Source organism: Stegastes partitus, unplaced genomic scaffold (genome assembly GCF_000690725.1).
Source record: "Stegastes partitus isolate 25-593 unplaced genomic scaffold, Stegastes_partitus-1.0.2 Scaffold410, whole genome shotgun sequence".
In the NCBI taxonomy this organism is placed as follows: domain Eukaryota; kingdom Metazoa; phylum Chordata; class Actinopteri; family Pomacentridae; genus Stegastes; species Stegastes partitus.
Window position 1 is genome coordinate 470,934 of NW_007578141.1, and position 14,915 is coordinate 485,848.

General features: G+C 45.9%; 1 protein-coding gene across 1 annotated transcript; it reads left to right on the plus strand.

The window, feature by feature from the left end:
- Positions 1–781: 781 nt before the first annotated feature.
- On the plus strand, positions 782–14,421 carry evplb (envoplakin b). The gene is made up of 22 exons (XM_008285618.1): positions 782–904; positions 2,986–3,085; positions 3,289–3,443; positions 3,629–3,752; positions 3,834–3,965; positions 4,049–4,090; positions 4,168–4,329; positions 5,440–5,547; positions 5,660–5,755; positions 5,838–5,948; positions 7,784–7,930; positions 8,014–8,168; positions 8,251–8,348; positions 8,460–8,632; positions 8,712–8,890; positions 9,225–9,363; positions 9,459–9,652; positions 9,748–9,898; positions 10,010–10,093; positions 10,176–10,310; positions 10,390–10,482; positions 10,626–14,421. The coding sequence occupies exons 1-22, from the start codon at positions 864–866 to the stop codon at positions 14,127–14,129; spliced, it is 6,123 nt and encodes a 2,040-aa protein (XP_008283840.1). The 5' UTR covers positions 782–863; the 3' UTR covers positions 14,130–14,421.
- Positions 14,422–14,915: the final 494 nt, after the last annotated feature.

Genomic DNA, 14,915 nt, shown 5'->3' on the forward strand with positions numbered 1-14,915 from the left:
TGGTTACCTGTCCAGGTGAACCTGCCTTCACCCTGAGTCAGCTGGGATAGACTCCAGCCCCCCATGACCCTAGTGAGGATTAAGGTGTAGAGATGATGGATGGATGTTGGCATAAAAAGGTCATTTTTGTGGGTAAATTATTGTCAACAAAAAGAAGCCAATATTCAGAGTCATTAAAACGACTGCCTGACATGTCAGTGAGCTCCTTAATTAGCAGCAGTACATTTGCAGGAGCTTGGCAGAGGTGGAATATTCCAGCGTGGTAATGATCCGAAGCACGCTGCCAAAATCACACAAGAATAACAAAGTGATGCTCTGAGTTCCTGCTGCTGAGTTAAAACAACAAATCTAAACTCTTGGTTTTTAGTTTTACATAACGGCACACTGACTACTGTTAAAGTGCTCGCTGTGAGGAGTGTGTTAGCTTCTGTTGTCATCTGTGAGCTATAAAATAATGATAATAAAACACAGAATCAGGCATAAACCACATGTTAACTAGTTACAGACAGATAATGAGAATCTGAGTTAATCAGCTGCTTGCTGATCGTGGATTGAAAACACACACACACACACACACACACACACACACACACATCTGAATAAACCAAACAGATCAACGTGAAGCGACTTTAATGAGCGCTCGGAGCAGAAACAGGTCGGCCCGGTCTGCTGCTCCGCTGCTTTTACTGACGACACACCTGTCGGCCTGGGAGGAGCTGAGACAGGTGGACACTCCTTAAACCGAGGGGGAGACGCCACAGGAGAGGCGAGAAGGGAGCGAGAGGAAGAGGAGAGGAAGAGGAGAGAGGAGCTGGAAAGGAGAAACACGCTTGGACTCGGATTACACAAAGAGCTCTCCGGAGATGTCGCAGAAAAAGGAAAACGGCGGAGTGAAGATCAGCAAGTGAGTGGACTGTGTGTGTGTGTGTGTGTGTGTGTGTGTGTGTGTGTGTGTGTGTGTTGTCAGGTTTCCCAGGCTGGTGTTGCTCTCTCTGTTCTCCGGTTCCTGCTCGGTTTCTCTCCTCCTGACCTGACTGTTGTGTTTTGTTTTTATTGTGTTATTCGTGTTTGGTCAGTTTTTGTTCAGCCAGACAATAAGAATGCAGCAGCGAGGCGCCACAGAAGGGACGTAGTGTCAGGATCATTCATTCTGAAAGCAGAGGAAAAAATGAATGAATCCTCCTCTGAAATGTCACAATCTGTTTGCTCTGATAACACCACCAACGTCTCCTCACCTGACTGCTTCATCTGACCACAGAGCCCATCAGAGCTCCACTAAAGGTGATGGGTCAATGATCCAACACCATCAGGAGGGCAGCAGCTCGTTGTCACTGCTTATGTGGTGGAACCGGCGGTTGTCTGAGCAGAGACCCGTCGTGTTTTATGAAGCTGCACATGGCCGATAAATGTGTGGACTCAATTACGCAACTTCAACCCCTCCAGTCCCTTTAAAGGCGACTAATCAGCTGCAGCTTATCTCGTAGTGCTGCTTCACGCCGAGGTGTGCCTCGACGACGCCACGGGCTTCGGATTGTGACTGAGGAAGGAGGAGAGGCAGGGCAGGGTCTCCTCCTTCTTCCTCTGTGGGCCTTGATCAGCTCACCTGAATGGAGGCGGACGAGTGTTTAGTTTGCTCGAGTGCTTGTTGGACTTCTGCAGCAGAGATAAGACTCTGGAGAAGATCCTTTATTTAGTCAAGACTCCTGCAATAAAATGACACCACAGAAAGTCTGCCAGTGAAATCAGCAAAATGCAATTTAATATTAACAGTAAAAAGAGCAGAAAAATGCCCCCTATGACTGTTACATAACTCTATATAATTAGATTAGTGTTGCTCATTACTCATGTCAGTTCAGGTGGGGCTGCTTTGTGTAATTAATGCAATTAATTGTCTTCATGTTTTGATCCCCTGATTATGAAACTCATCAGATTGTTTGTTTAGTTTAAAATAAAGCAGCTTCTTTGTGCCTAAAAACAGCCCAAACCTCCAACTAATTACAATTAATTAAATTCTTAGCATAATTAAAAGGGAGAAAACTTTACAATAACACATCACTAATGACTAAACTTACTGTCACATTCCTCCGCTGTGAGGCCTCGGTGCAGGAACTAGTCCTCCTTCCTCCCTCAGCCTACTACAAGCTGTAAAGTGTGACTACACATGTCATAAATGGGCCATAAATTAATGGCAGCACTCGTTAGATGGGAGCTGACAGGTTCGGTGGGACTTTGAGCAGGAATGTCTGTGTCACACACCGACGGCATTCCTGAGCGGAGGCGACCGGTGGGACACTCCCCTCCACCGAGTCCCCCCGGTCCCGGTCCTGGGTGTGTCGGCACAAATAGTTGGCGCTGGTATCAGAGGACGGATCAGTGAGCAAACAGAGACGGTGGCAGCGGCGAGGAGGCGTCTTCAGCTGAAACATTAACTTCAAAATCAATATGTTGAACGTCTTTACAAACCCAGCAAGTGTTGTACCTGATTGTATTTCAGCATCACCTCGATTTTATAACATTTCACTGATAAATATTTGACTTTTCCTCCGTTGCATTCATTTGACGACAACAGATGCTGATTATTTCTGAACTACTGTCAAGATTAAACCTACAAAACATCTGATCAACCAAAATATGATGCGTTTATGGTCCGAAATGCTGCAATAATGTGACGCTTTTACAAGGAGCATCTGCCTTTAAATGCTCAAACTTTCTAAAGTTTTATCTGGTGTGACTGCTCTTCCTCATAGTTTTCTCTACTTTCTCCAACCTTGAAGTTCTCAGAAAGTGAAATCACTGATGTTAAACTGTGCAAACACGTCTTCCAATCTCACTGATCAGATTACGCGCCTGCTAACCCGAGGTATTAGCTTCCTCGTGTCATCAAGTCATGCAGAAAGAAACTTCTAAAGGACTCTGCAGTGAGCTACGGTGTGCCATCAGTCAGGAGGATTTTAACCATCGTCTATCTGTGTTTTTAAAATCCAGGTCTCAGGCCAATGACCTGGCTGTGGTGATCGCTCGCATGCAGAAGTATGCAGACCAAGTGGAGAAAAACATCCTGCAATCAGAGAAGTCGCTGGCTGTGGTAAGAAGTGCACCAATGAAGGCATCACAGCTTCAGCTGCTTAGAAACTCCCATCATGCTGCTGTTAATGGTAGAACTGCAGAGAACAAAAGCAGCAACGAGCATCGTGCTGCTTGCTTTTCCAAACCAAATCCACTAAACAGATCAGTCAGATTGCCAAACATCCAGAAGTGTTTTAATCTGACAATGTTTCTCCCGTGCAGGACGCAGAGCGAGGCAAAAAGGGCCAGCCGCTGATCCACCAGAAGGAGAATGCCGACAACCTGGCGGAGGCCGAGGGGCTGCTCAAGGACCTCTTCATGGACGTGGGTAAAGCCAAGAAGCTGCAGCACCCGCAGGCCAAGGAGATAGAGAAAGAGTGAGTCGACTCTCGAGTATCACACAGCAAATAAAAACCCTCACAAACATCGCAGCGTGCCAGCAGACACACCTGAATCTCGCATACCTTCCAGAAAACACAAACTGTCACTGCCACATTCCCCTTTCGCTGCTCTCCGCCCGCCTCCTCAGCTCCTATTCAAACGCTGCTGTGTCTGTTTTCAGTGTCAGTAACCTCCACGATCGCTGGGCCAGGAACTGCGCGACCTACAGGGACGTTTACGCCCAACTGCAGGACGTGGATCGGACACAAAAGATCGACTGGGGACCTCTGCTAGATGAAAAACTGGTTAGTCGATGCAACCGCAACGGTTTGACAAGCTTGAACTCATTCTGGGGTTGCTGAACATTGGTGTGAAATGTTCTGCAGAAACAGCTGAAGTCGGAGGCGTACGGTCCCAACCTGTCCGATGCAGAGAAGCAGATCGCAGCACACAACATTCTTCACCAGGCCATCGAGGCGTACAGCAGCCAGCTGCAGCCCAGCAGCGCCGGCTCACAGGTACCAGCACCCAGCAAACACACTGAGCAGAATGACACACAGGACCGACCCCTCACCTGTTTCCTCATCCTCTGTGTTCACAGGAGCAGTATGCCGCCCTCAAAAAGAAATATGCAGAGCTTCTGGTGAGTTGTTTATCACCTGTCTATCTGAGGCCTTCTGTTTGAGAGATGTGAGCTCTTAAATGTGGTGCGTTCTGCAGGAGAGCTCCCAGCAGAGGCGCAGCCACCTGGCCTCCCTCTACGAGTACATGCAGAGCTGCAGCAAGGAGCTGGTCTACCTGTCGGGCCAGCAGGAGAGGCTCCTCCAGAGGGACTGGAGCGACCGCATGGTCGACCCCGCCGGCGTCCGCATGGAGTACGAGGTGACGACGTTGGCGCCAGATGTAGCTGCTCGATTTTAATCTCCCAGTTTGTTGTAGATGATCCAAAAACATCTTCACAGCAAAATGCAAAAAAGACTTAATTTAAAGATTCTGCTTTTTAGACACAGACACTTTATTGTCATTCACAGCACGGAACAGAAAGAACTAAATAAGTTCCTTAATGTTTAGATTCATTTGCAGGAATTAAAATGTGCTCACTGAGTAACTGAAAGGTGAATGGCATGCATTGTATAAGCAAAAAAGCATGCATTTCCTTCTTAAGTGTCTCAAAGCAAGCAAAATTATTCAGGCTTTGCTGTACTTTTCCTGTCTTTGTAGGAAATGTGGAGTGCAAACATCCACGTTCAGTGCATAATCGATCCATCATCTACCTCCTCACTCAGTACTCAGGTCTTGGCCTCAGTAAAAACAATAGTAATAACCAATTAAACAATAAGATAATAACACCGATATAAAACTAATATAGACCGATGTATAAACAGTACAGAGCACACAGCAGCATGAGGTCCATGAGGGAATAGTGCAGCAGCTTCAAGTGCAGAATGCTCAAAGTTTTTATGCTCCAGTCTTAGAATCTCTTAATGCAGGTCGGAGCGAGGAAACAGCTCCTTTATGATACTAAACGGTGAAAATCCATTTCTATTGTGTTTTATGCTTGTTAGAAAGTTGGAAGTGCAAAAATAAAAACTGTTAACATATAAAGACGTTTAATTCTGCTGTTCCTGAAGCCTCCTGATGACTAGTTTGGCCTTTAAAAATTGGTCAGAAGTGCTGTAACACCTGAATGACTGACGGCATGTTCTTCCTGAGAGGAGCAGCTCATTTGGCTTTTTAGAGGAAAACAGCATGTTTGTGGTACTTTGAGCTGAAAAATGTGGGGTCACATGAGAAAAGGGGCACAATACAACACCTTTACCGCTTCTGTTCATGTTGTTTTTATGTAGGTTCATGTAATATGCTGGTATCTTTTATGATTATTATTATCAGAGGTTTGTCTACCGAGGACCAGCTGCACCAGACGGACTTTGTGATCGACATTTCTGGGAGAATCTGAGTTAAATCCTCGTGTTTTCTTGTGTTTTCATGCAGAAATTCAAAGCCAACGGACTGCTAGCACACGAGCGGGAAGTCATCCAGCTGCAGGATGAAGGAGATCATCTCGTGGACATGAAACACCCCGGCAGCCCCACGATAAAGGTGTCACATACGTATCTGCATTACAGCTGTAATCAAACAATATATTTGTCAGATTTATCAGCTCGACTGAACAGAATATAACCAAACACCATTTAACTGAACTGTTTTTCAGGCGCACAGGGACACGGTGCAGGCCGAGTGGCAGGCCTTCCTCAACCTGTGTCTGGCTCAGGAAGCCCACCTGGACAACGTTGATGAATACAAGAAGGTGAATACCATAAATACTCCTTCTGCTAACTCACACGTTGCCTCTGCGCTGTCATTAACCGTCATGCGGCTGTTCGATGCAGTTCCAGCTGGACGCGGAGCAGCTGTCCGACTCTCTGGAGCGACTCGGATCCACTCTGGAGCCCAAGTCTTTGGCCAGCAAGAGCAAACCTCAGGTCCTTCTGGCTCTGGAGGTACAACACTGCTTTGTCTTTCTTTTTTTTTTTTCTTTAAGGAATTAAATTAATGAAACTTCCATCTTTGTAGAGAATATTCAGTTCTGATTGTTCAGTCTGGTTACGGTCAGAGGTGGAAGAAGTGTTCAGATGGTTTACTCAAGTAAAAGTACCGCGACAGCAAAGTAAAAATACTCTGTTACAAGTAAAAGTCCTGCAAGTATCAGCAGCTAAATGTACTTAAAGTCCAGCTTTGGTCCCTTATTGTTATATCTGACATCATTTAGTTATTAGTCGTGAAGCATCAGCGAGTCGGCAGCGGGTTTGAACGACTTTACATCCAGTTTTAGAAACAGACGACGGATAAATCTGAAGGATCCAAACATAATTAAAGTTAAAACTAAGTTCTGATGCACAAATCTGTTTGTGAACTTTTTGTCTCAGCTTTGATTTTTGCTGCGATATATCAGATTATTTGAAGTTTTATTGAAATGAAAACACGTGAGAAGTTCAGAGAGAAATTCGTCAGACGTGTTAACAACAATACAGACGTCTGTAACACGAGTCTGCTTTTTGTAAGAAGCTTAAAAAGTTTGTTTAATCTTTAATGTTTTGCATTTTAGAAGCTTGTTATATATCTTCATCTTTAAACGAACGGAAAAAAAAGCATAAAATTACATCAAATCAAAATAAGTACAAGTACTTTAGTAAATACTTTGCATTTCTTCAGACATCTAAAGCTTTTTCTGATTAATCCCAGTTTTTCAAAATCGGGTTAAAAAAGTTGAAAATAAGACACACATATCAAATAACTCACAGCTAAGTGTTGCTTTTTCAGTAGTTATGAGACGGCATCAGACAACACGTCTCATCTGTGATTTAAAAAATCCTTACTGTCGACTCCGTGACATACGTTGTTCTGCAAACTGCACAGTTTTTATATTTTATGAGTCAAAAAGCAACTAACATGTAAGTTAAGAGCAACATCAAATATTTGCAAAGTTTAAACAGAGATGACAAAGAGAAACGGAGCAGGTCGGTGCGTTTTAGTCAGTATTCAGGTTCTTCACCTCCTGTGTTGACTCACAGTGTTTGGTTATTTATCATAGCTTGTCCTGAAAAAGCAGGTTTACTGACTTATACACAGCTTAACAAGTTTATTAGACCACCACCCAGTGTACGGTTTGTGCCACAGCTGGTCTAAATTAACAGAACTGGTAATGACCTAAATCATTTTTTATGGTTCTGTAACGGTTAATACACCAGAATGTAGAAGCTCTTTAACCAAAATGATGTTTTTAATGCTAAAATATAATTATTATTGTTATCCATGCATTTTTAAATTAACCGTTTTACAAAAAAACAGCAAAAAATGGTAAAGCACATTCATATTTCTTGATTAAGATGTCAAATTATAATAATTTACCTGCATTCCTGAACAGAAAAATGAGTTTTAGTGGTTGAATGTGATGCTTGATTCATTTCTGACGGCTCAGATTTGGGGATTAAAAGGTAAATTTGGTTCAAAATGGTAAAACTGAGAGCTGAGTGTGGATTAAAGCACTTCACGATGCTGGACAGTCTATATATATGTATGTGCAGTTCTTAACACGTTAGACAGGTGGTCTAGTACGTTTGTTAAGCTGTACATCAACACGTCTGCTGGTTCCAGGTTTAACTCTGCATGTTGCTCCAGGTAACGTCCTCCAGATGTCAGGCTGCACTCACAGAGTCTTAACCGGCTTTAAACGGGATCAGAAAGATCAGCTCTGCTTCTGCCTGCTTGTGTAATGGTAGAATAGTCGGGGAGGCAGCATTTGTTCTCCATCTTTGACAGTTTGTGTCGCCGTCAGGGAGACGAACCGGCCGTGAGCAGGAACGAGCAGCGTCTGGCGGCGCTCAGGGAGCTCAGCGGCAAAGTTGTGCCTCTGAGGTTACGGAGAACCAAACCCAGCAAACCCACCACCGTCGTGTCCCTGTGCGACTGGGCGGACGAAGAGGTAGGATGTCGTCGTTTACAGGCGCTCGTCTTGAGACATATTGTGTTTCAGAAGCTGGACAAACGTCTCTGCGTCTGTTGCAGGACTCGGTGAGGCGTGGTGACACGCTAACCCTCAAGTCCAACACCGACAATAAGAACTGGGAGCTTCAGAACAGCAGAGGGAAGATCAAAACCCTCCCTGGGGCGTGTTTCATGATCCCGCCGCCTGATGCCGAGGCCCTGGAGACAGTAAACAGGTGCTCAAACCTTTTCACCTCTGCTGTTTCTCTGATGATTCCCCTGCAGTGGGTTTAAATAACCCGGTCTCTGTTTGTTCAGGCTCGACAAGCAGCTGACGGACCTGAAGAGCCGCAGATCTGCTCTGATCACCTCCCTGAAGAACCCGAACGTGGAGGTGGTTCGCCCTCAGAAGGCAGGTGAGAAGAACAGCTGCTTTCTCTTATTTTCACAGATTTTTAAACCAGCCTCATGAGGAACGTTTGGGTGTATCTAAGCTGTTCATTGCAGACTCTCTTTCTCCTCCTCAGCCGCTGTGCAAAGTGCTCCAGAAGATCCCAGAGCTGCAGAGCTCAACAGTGACATAGACCGAATCAACAACGCCCTGGAGAAGAGCGAGAAAGAAATCCTGAACCGCCTGAGGGCCCCGCTGGATAACCGCAACCCCGCACAGGACCTGGCGAGCCGGCTGCAAGAGCACGAGGTGACAGCATCCCTAAAACCACCGAGGCTACAGCTTAATTAGACTCATTTCATCCTGAAACATTGTCTTTGCTCTCCAGAAATCTGCTCTGACTGTGAGGAAGCTGGAGTCGGAGAAGGCTGCCGTCCAGAGGGAGATGGATCCCATTCTGGCCAAGAAGCCTCTGGGCCCGATGGCCTCGGCTCTGCCCCCAAAACTCAGCGCTGCCGACAAGAAGATCCACGACCTCAACACGCTTATTGATCTCTACAACAAAAAGTAAGAAGGGTAGTGTGAATTATAGCGTTTGTTTTCTTTATATAAAAACAGAAAAGAATTTAAAGCTCACGTAACTTGTGACAGAAGAAAAAATAAGGAGGGCACCATTACTCAGATGTTAGCAAACTTTAGGCTAATATTGCTTTATAACATTTACCTGAACGACTGTTTCATGTATTAGCAGATGAGCATTCATCATGATCCTACACAGGGCCGTTTATCAGTATTTGCTTTTTATCTATTTCATAAAGATGCACCTCTATGGAAAAGCTTTTTTTCTAATCGTATACTTGTTGTTGTTGTTGTTGTTGTTATTTAACTCATCTCTTGTCAGATCTACGGCCTCCATGTTCCTGGAGAAGCAGATCCAGAACGTGGACGGCATCGTCTCCGGGTTGGAGGATCAGCTGACTAAAGACACCGCCATCCTTGATCAACCTACCGCTCTTCAGAACCGCAACAAGAAGCTGCAGGTGTCGTATTTTAGACATCAAACAATCCTGCAGAACATGAGAGGGCCTAAAGGTGTACAAGTATGATTTTCTTCTCTCCATCTTTTTATTAACAGGCGTTGAGTAAAGAAGCCGCCTCGAGGAAAGACGAGCTGAATAAATTAGGCAGAGAGTTGGATCTGACGGAGAAAGCGAGCAGCTCCCTGAGGCAGAATTTCAATGAATACTGTCCCGACATCCAGCGCCAGGGGACCCAGGTGAAAAACCTGAAGAACCGTTACGCTAACGTTAACAATCAGCTCCAGGACAGGTGAGAGGAACAAATCTGATCATGCATTATTACAATCACAGTACCTTTTTGTAACCTATATATGTATATTTATACGTGTACGTACTTTCTTCTAGATCTGCTCTGGTGCAAAAAGCCACCAATAAAAATCAAGATTTCCAGAATGCCGTTCAGTCGCTGGACTTCTACTTGGTCAATTTGCCCAATAACACCATCAAACCCACTGATGACGTCGCGCAGATAGCAGCCAAGCAGAAGTCTCAGAAGGTGAACAGAAGCGTCTCTTTGCAGACGTTAAGCTGAGTCCAACTTCTCGTCTACGTATTGGTGTAATAAAGTTGTTTGAACTGAGTCGTTTTCATTAAATCTCCTGTTCAGAGAGTGGTGGAGGACATCGCGAAGAAGTCGGACGATTTGGATCGAGTCATGGATCTCTCCCGTGATCTGCAGGGCGTTTTAAACGTGAGTTCAGAGAAAACGATTATCTATTTGCAACAGCGTTAAGTAAATTAATCCTTCAATGTTTAAACGTGTTTCCTCTCAGGAGTACGAGATCAAGTCAAACACGTACCGTCGCGCTCTGAACGACGACACCGACGATGACGAAGAAGACGAGGACGAGGTGCCGGTTCCGAAGAAACGCCAAACATCTACTCTGGCTCAGGGTGTCAGGAAAACGGTGCGGTTTAAAGCAACTGAGAAATCACACAGAGTTCATTTTCATCTACGGTTTTTTAACTGATGTGTTTCTACTGCAGGAGAAAGATCTTCTGAACCTCTTTTCCGTGGTGTCGGCAGAGAACAACCAGCTCCTCAGTCAGCTGGGGACGGCGAAGAACATGAAGGCTCGGGTACGATAACATGGACTTAAAACACCCTCGGCAGCGCTACTGTTATCGTTGATTCCTGCTAATTTCTACACAGGATCATAATCGTCAGTTACCTCTAACTTTCCTGACCCTCTGTTTGTCTTTGTGCTTTTATCTCCGTGCAGAACGAAGAGAAAGTCAGCGAGGTAGTCGTCAGTCAGCAGCTGCAGCTTCAGAGCCAGCAGAGGGACCTGGAGAAAACCGACAGCCTGAAAAGGGAATTGAACGAGGAGGTTGAGCGGCGCTTGCACGCTGAAAAAGAACTGGAAACGTACCGTAGGAGGTTTTTGTCTCTGAAGAACAGGAGAGGAGTGGAGAGGCTGGAGGAGAAGGAGGTGGTGCAGTATTACCGCGACCCCAAACTGGAGGTGGAGCTGAAGTCTCTGAGGAATCGGATCCAGGACGAAGAACTGAAGAGGTCGAAAACCCGTTCGGAGATAGAAATATTCAACGAGAAGATCATCAAACTGGAATTAGAGCTGATCAAAGTCGAGCCTAAACTCGTGACCAAGGTGTTCACCGAGTACGAGAGAGACCCCGGGCTCGACAAAGAGGCGGCCAGGATTAGAGAGGAGATGCAGAGGATACGCCTGGAGCTCCAAACGAGAGACACCGAGTCGGTGCAAGTGAAAACTGAGCTCACGGTTCTGTCTCAGCAAAAACCAAAAATCAAAGAGAAGGTGGTCAAAAAGGAAGTGGTGAGGCTCGAAAAAGATCCAGAGATGCTGAAAGCTGTCCTCACGTTCCAGAACGACATCGTAGAGGAAGAGTCGCGGTGCAAGTCCCTGAATGACGGCATTTTCACCATTAGGAGCGAGATAAACACAATGGAGAGAGTCATCCCCACCATCCAGCCCAAGGTCGTCACCAAGGTGGTGAAGCAAGTGCAGCAAGATCCAGAACTGCTGGACGAGTCGAAGAAGCTACGAACGGCCTTGGCAGAGGAGAAGGATGAGACTGCCATCTTGAAAAAAGACCTGACCACCCTTCAGCTACGTTACAATGAAGTGGATAAGCTCAGACAGAAAGTGGAAGTCAAGGAGATCATCAACGAGATCTACAGAGTCGACCCCGAGACAGAAGTCGAGCTGCTTCGTCTGAGGAAAGAGCTGCAGGATTCGAGCCGAGGCCGTACGGACCTGGAGAAAGAAATTACCACAGTGACGACATCCCTCACTACCCTGCGAGCTCAGAAGCCCAAAGTGGAGTACAAGGAGGTGACCCAAGAGGTGATCAAAGAAGAGAAGAGTCCTGAAGTTGTGAGGGAGCTCCAAAGGCTGAACAACCAAGTTTCCCGTCTGCAGCTCAACTATGACACCACCATCGAGCTGCTGACCCACCTCCGTAAAGAAAGAGATGAACTGAAGGCGGAAAAATCTAAAGTGGAGACAAAGCTGGTGAATAGAGAGATCATTAAATATGAGAATGATCCTCTGTTGGAGAAAGAGGCGGACAGACTTCGAAGGGATGTCAGAGAAGAGATTCAACAGCGCCGCACCGTGGAGGAATTCCTCTTTGACCTCCAGAACCAGTACATCGTCCTTGAAAGGCAGAAGCCAGAAGAGAAAATCGTCATGCAGGAGGTGGTTCGTCTTCAGAGGGACCCCAAGCAGATCGTGGAGCACGAGAAATTAAACAAGTCGTTGGATGATGAGATGAAAGCCCGTAGAAAACTTGAATTGGAGGTCAGACAGCTCAGAGGTGTGGTTAAAGAAAAAGAAGGCACCCTGGCTGAGATGGATGATCGTCAGAAGAAGATTCAAGTGGAGTCAGAGCTCAGACAGATCAGAGCTCGCATTCTTGAGCTGGAGACGTCTCCAACACCTGTTGAGGAGAAGATCATAATTGAGGAGGTGCTGAAAGTGGAGAAGGATCCTAAGCTGGAGAAACTCACTGATGGTATACGCGTCGACTTGGAGACTGAAGGCACCAACATTAGTCGTCTCGAGAGAGAAATTCGTAACCTGAGGCTGAAGTTGGAAATTCTGCAAAAGGAGAAGTCAGTTGAGAAGGTTGTGTACAGAGAGGTTGTTCGTGTCGAGAAGGATCCAGCAGTGGAAGCTGAAAGAGAACATCTCAGAGAGCTAGTATCACAGGAGAGGAATCTGAGACGGGACCAGGAAGATATCCTTCAGAGCATTAGCATCAAAATTAGCCATCTGCAGACATCAAAGTCTACGACGTCTCATGAGGAGACCACGCTCATCTCCAGCAGAGACGCTCTGCAAAGAGAAAAGGACGATCTCCTCAAACAGCTCAGAATGCTGGAGGCCCAAAGACAGACCATTAACGTAACCTTCCAGCAGCAGTCCAAGCTGATGAGCGAGAGGAACCAGATGGCTCGACAGAGAAGTCTTAAGTCGTCCTCTGAAGTGCAGCGACTGGAGAAGGAGATTCTGAATGAGAAGGACAAAATACACCAGAGAGAGACGCTCATCATGGAGCTGCAGAACAACCTTACCAAAGAGGACCATTCTGAAACCCACACCAGAGAGACAAACCTTTCCACAAAAATCTCCATCCTGGATCCAGACACTGGTAAAGACTTGTCTCCCTATGATGCCTACTTGCAGGGACTAATTGATAGAAACCAGTACATTAAACTGTCTGAGCTGGAGTGTGACTGGGAGGAAATCACTTCAACTGGTCCAGATGGGAACACAACGATTTTGCAGGATCGAAAAAGCGGGAAGCAGTACTCCATCAAGGATGCTCTGAAGTCCGGCCGCCTGACCGAGTACGACCTGACCCGCTACAGGGAAGGGAAAATGACCATTTCTGAGTTTGCCCTCCTCGTCGCTGGGGAAGAAAATAAGCCAGTTGTTCCTGTTCCAGTTGTTCCTCCAATGCCCCCAAGATCTCCTACCAAACCCGTCCCGTCCTCTCCCTTGAGCTCCATGCCGAAGCCCCTGAGGTCCTCCTACTCCAGCCTCAACTCTCACCACAGTGGCAGCTTGACTAACCTCAGTGCTTCAGCCGGGGACGAGCACTTCCCAATCTCAGGGATATTTGACAACACCACTGAGAGCCGCATGTCTGTGAGAAGCGCCCTCACCCGCAAACTCATCGACACCGACACAGCTCTGAAGCTCCTGGAGGCGCAAGCAGCCTCCGGCGGAATCGTTGATCTCACCAAAAAGGACAAGCTGTCCGTGCACAAGGCGGTCGAACACGGTCTCATCGACTCGAGCCACATGTATAAGCTTCTGAATGCCCAGAAGGCCTTCACAGGAGTGGAGGACCCCGTGACCAAAGAGCGTCTTGCAGTCGGGCAGGCGGCACAGAAGGGGTACATTCCCCAAGAACAAGCCCGGCGCTACATGGAGGCGCAGTACCTGACCGGCGGTTTGGTGGATCCCACCAAAGCAGGACGGCTCACCGTTAAAGAAGCCGTCGCCACCAAACTGATCGACAGCACGACAGCAGATGAGCTGCAAAATGAGGCCACTCACACCAAGGAGCTGGTGGATCCCATCACGAAGGAGAAGATGTCCTACAAACAGGCGATGGATCGGTGTAAGAGGGACATCAGCACAGGACTCCTGCTGCTTCCTGTGGTGTCCACTGATGCTTCCAACGCGCCATCGTACTCAAGCTACAAGTTCAACTCCCCCTACAACAAATACTAGAGCAGAGTTTGCTGCAGTGCTCGAGGATATATGGTGACACAAATGAATAAGTGTAGAAGAAATTTAAAAGAAAAAAATGATGTGTTCATAAACATAAATTTTGAAAACTTGAAATTTTAAGAAAAAAAAAAAGAAGGTTGAACTGTAGATGTGGATTTTTTTCTTTCTTTTTTTCAGAAATATTTTTGGTCTGCTGTAAAAATGAGGGTAATTTTTGTTATGAATGCTAATTGTTCTTCAGCATTCTGAGGAAAAATTCTTCATAAATGCTTATTAAACTCCACAAACTTCATATTCATTTTTCTGTCCTGTTATTTAGAACATTAATTGTAGAAGGTTTTGGGTTTTCATAGCACTTCTCACCAGGTTTTTGAATATTATGCATAATGCTGTAAAACTCTGAACTTAGTTGGAGAAAACATGTGAAGACCATTTTTTAAGCTGTTTTTCTCAGATTTAATTTAATTTTTTACATTTAATGGTACTCAACAACAACAAAAAGCAGTGATGGAGGTTTGAGTCATGGGAAGAGTTGGGGTTGGGGGCTTTAAAGTGGTCGGACGTCAGAGATCAGTTTCAGGTTGGGGCGCTTAAGTTCCAATACTTTCCCTAAGACGTGGGTTCGTTGTTCTTTCTACTGGATGTAGACCTGGATGTACAGGTCAAAAGACAAAATGTGTAATTCTTAAGGAAATACTTTCCGAAGGTGTTTTCTACCACATGCATTACACTATTTGCACTATATACTACATCCTGACACGTTTTCACGACATTCTGAGACGTGAC

What these genes read in the sequence shown, in the direction of transcription:
- evplb (XM_008285618.1), top strand. Translation starts at nt 864, where the DNA reads ATGTCGCAGAAAAAGGAAAACGGCGGAGTGAAGATCAGCAA. An exon ending in GCGACTGGGCGGACGAAGAG is followed by an intron (nt 7,931 to 8,013) that starts GTAGGATGTCGT and finishes CGTCTGTTGCAG; the next exon opens with GACTCGGTGAGGCGTGGTGA. An exon ending in GCCCTGGAGACAGTAAACAG is followed by an intron (nt 8,169 to 8,250) that starts GTGCTCAAACCT and finishes CTGTTTGTTCAG; the next exon opens with GCTCGACAAGCAGCTGACGG.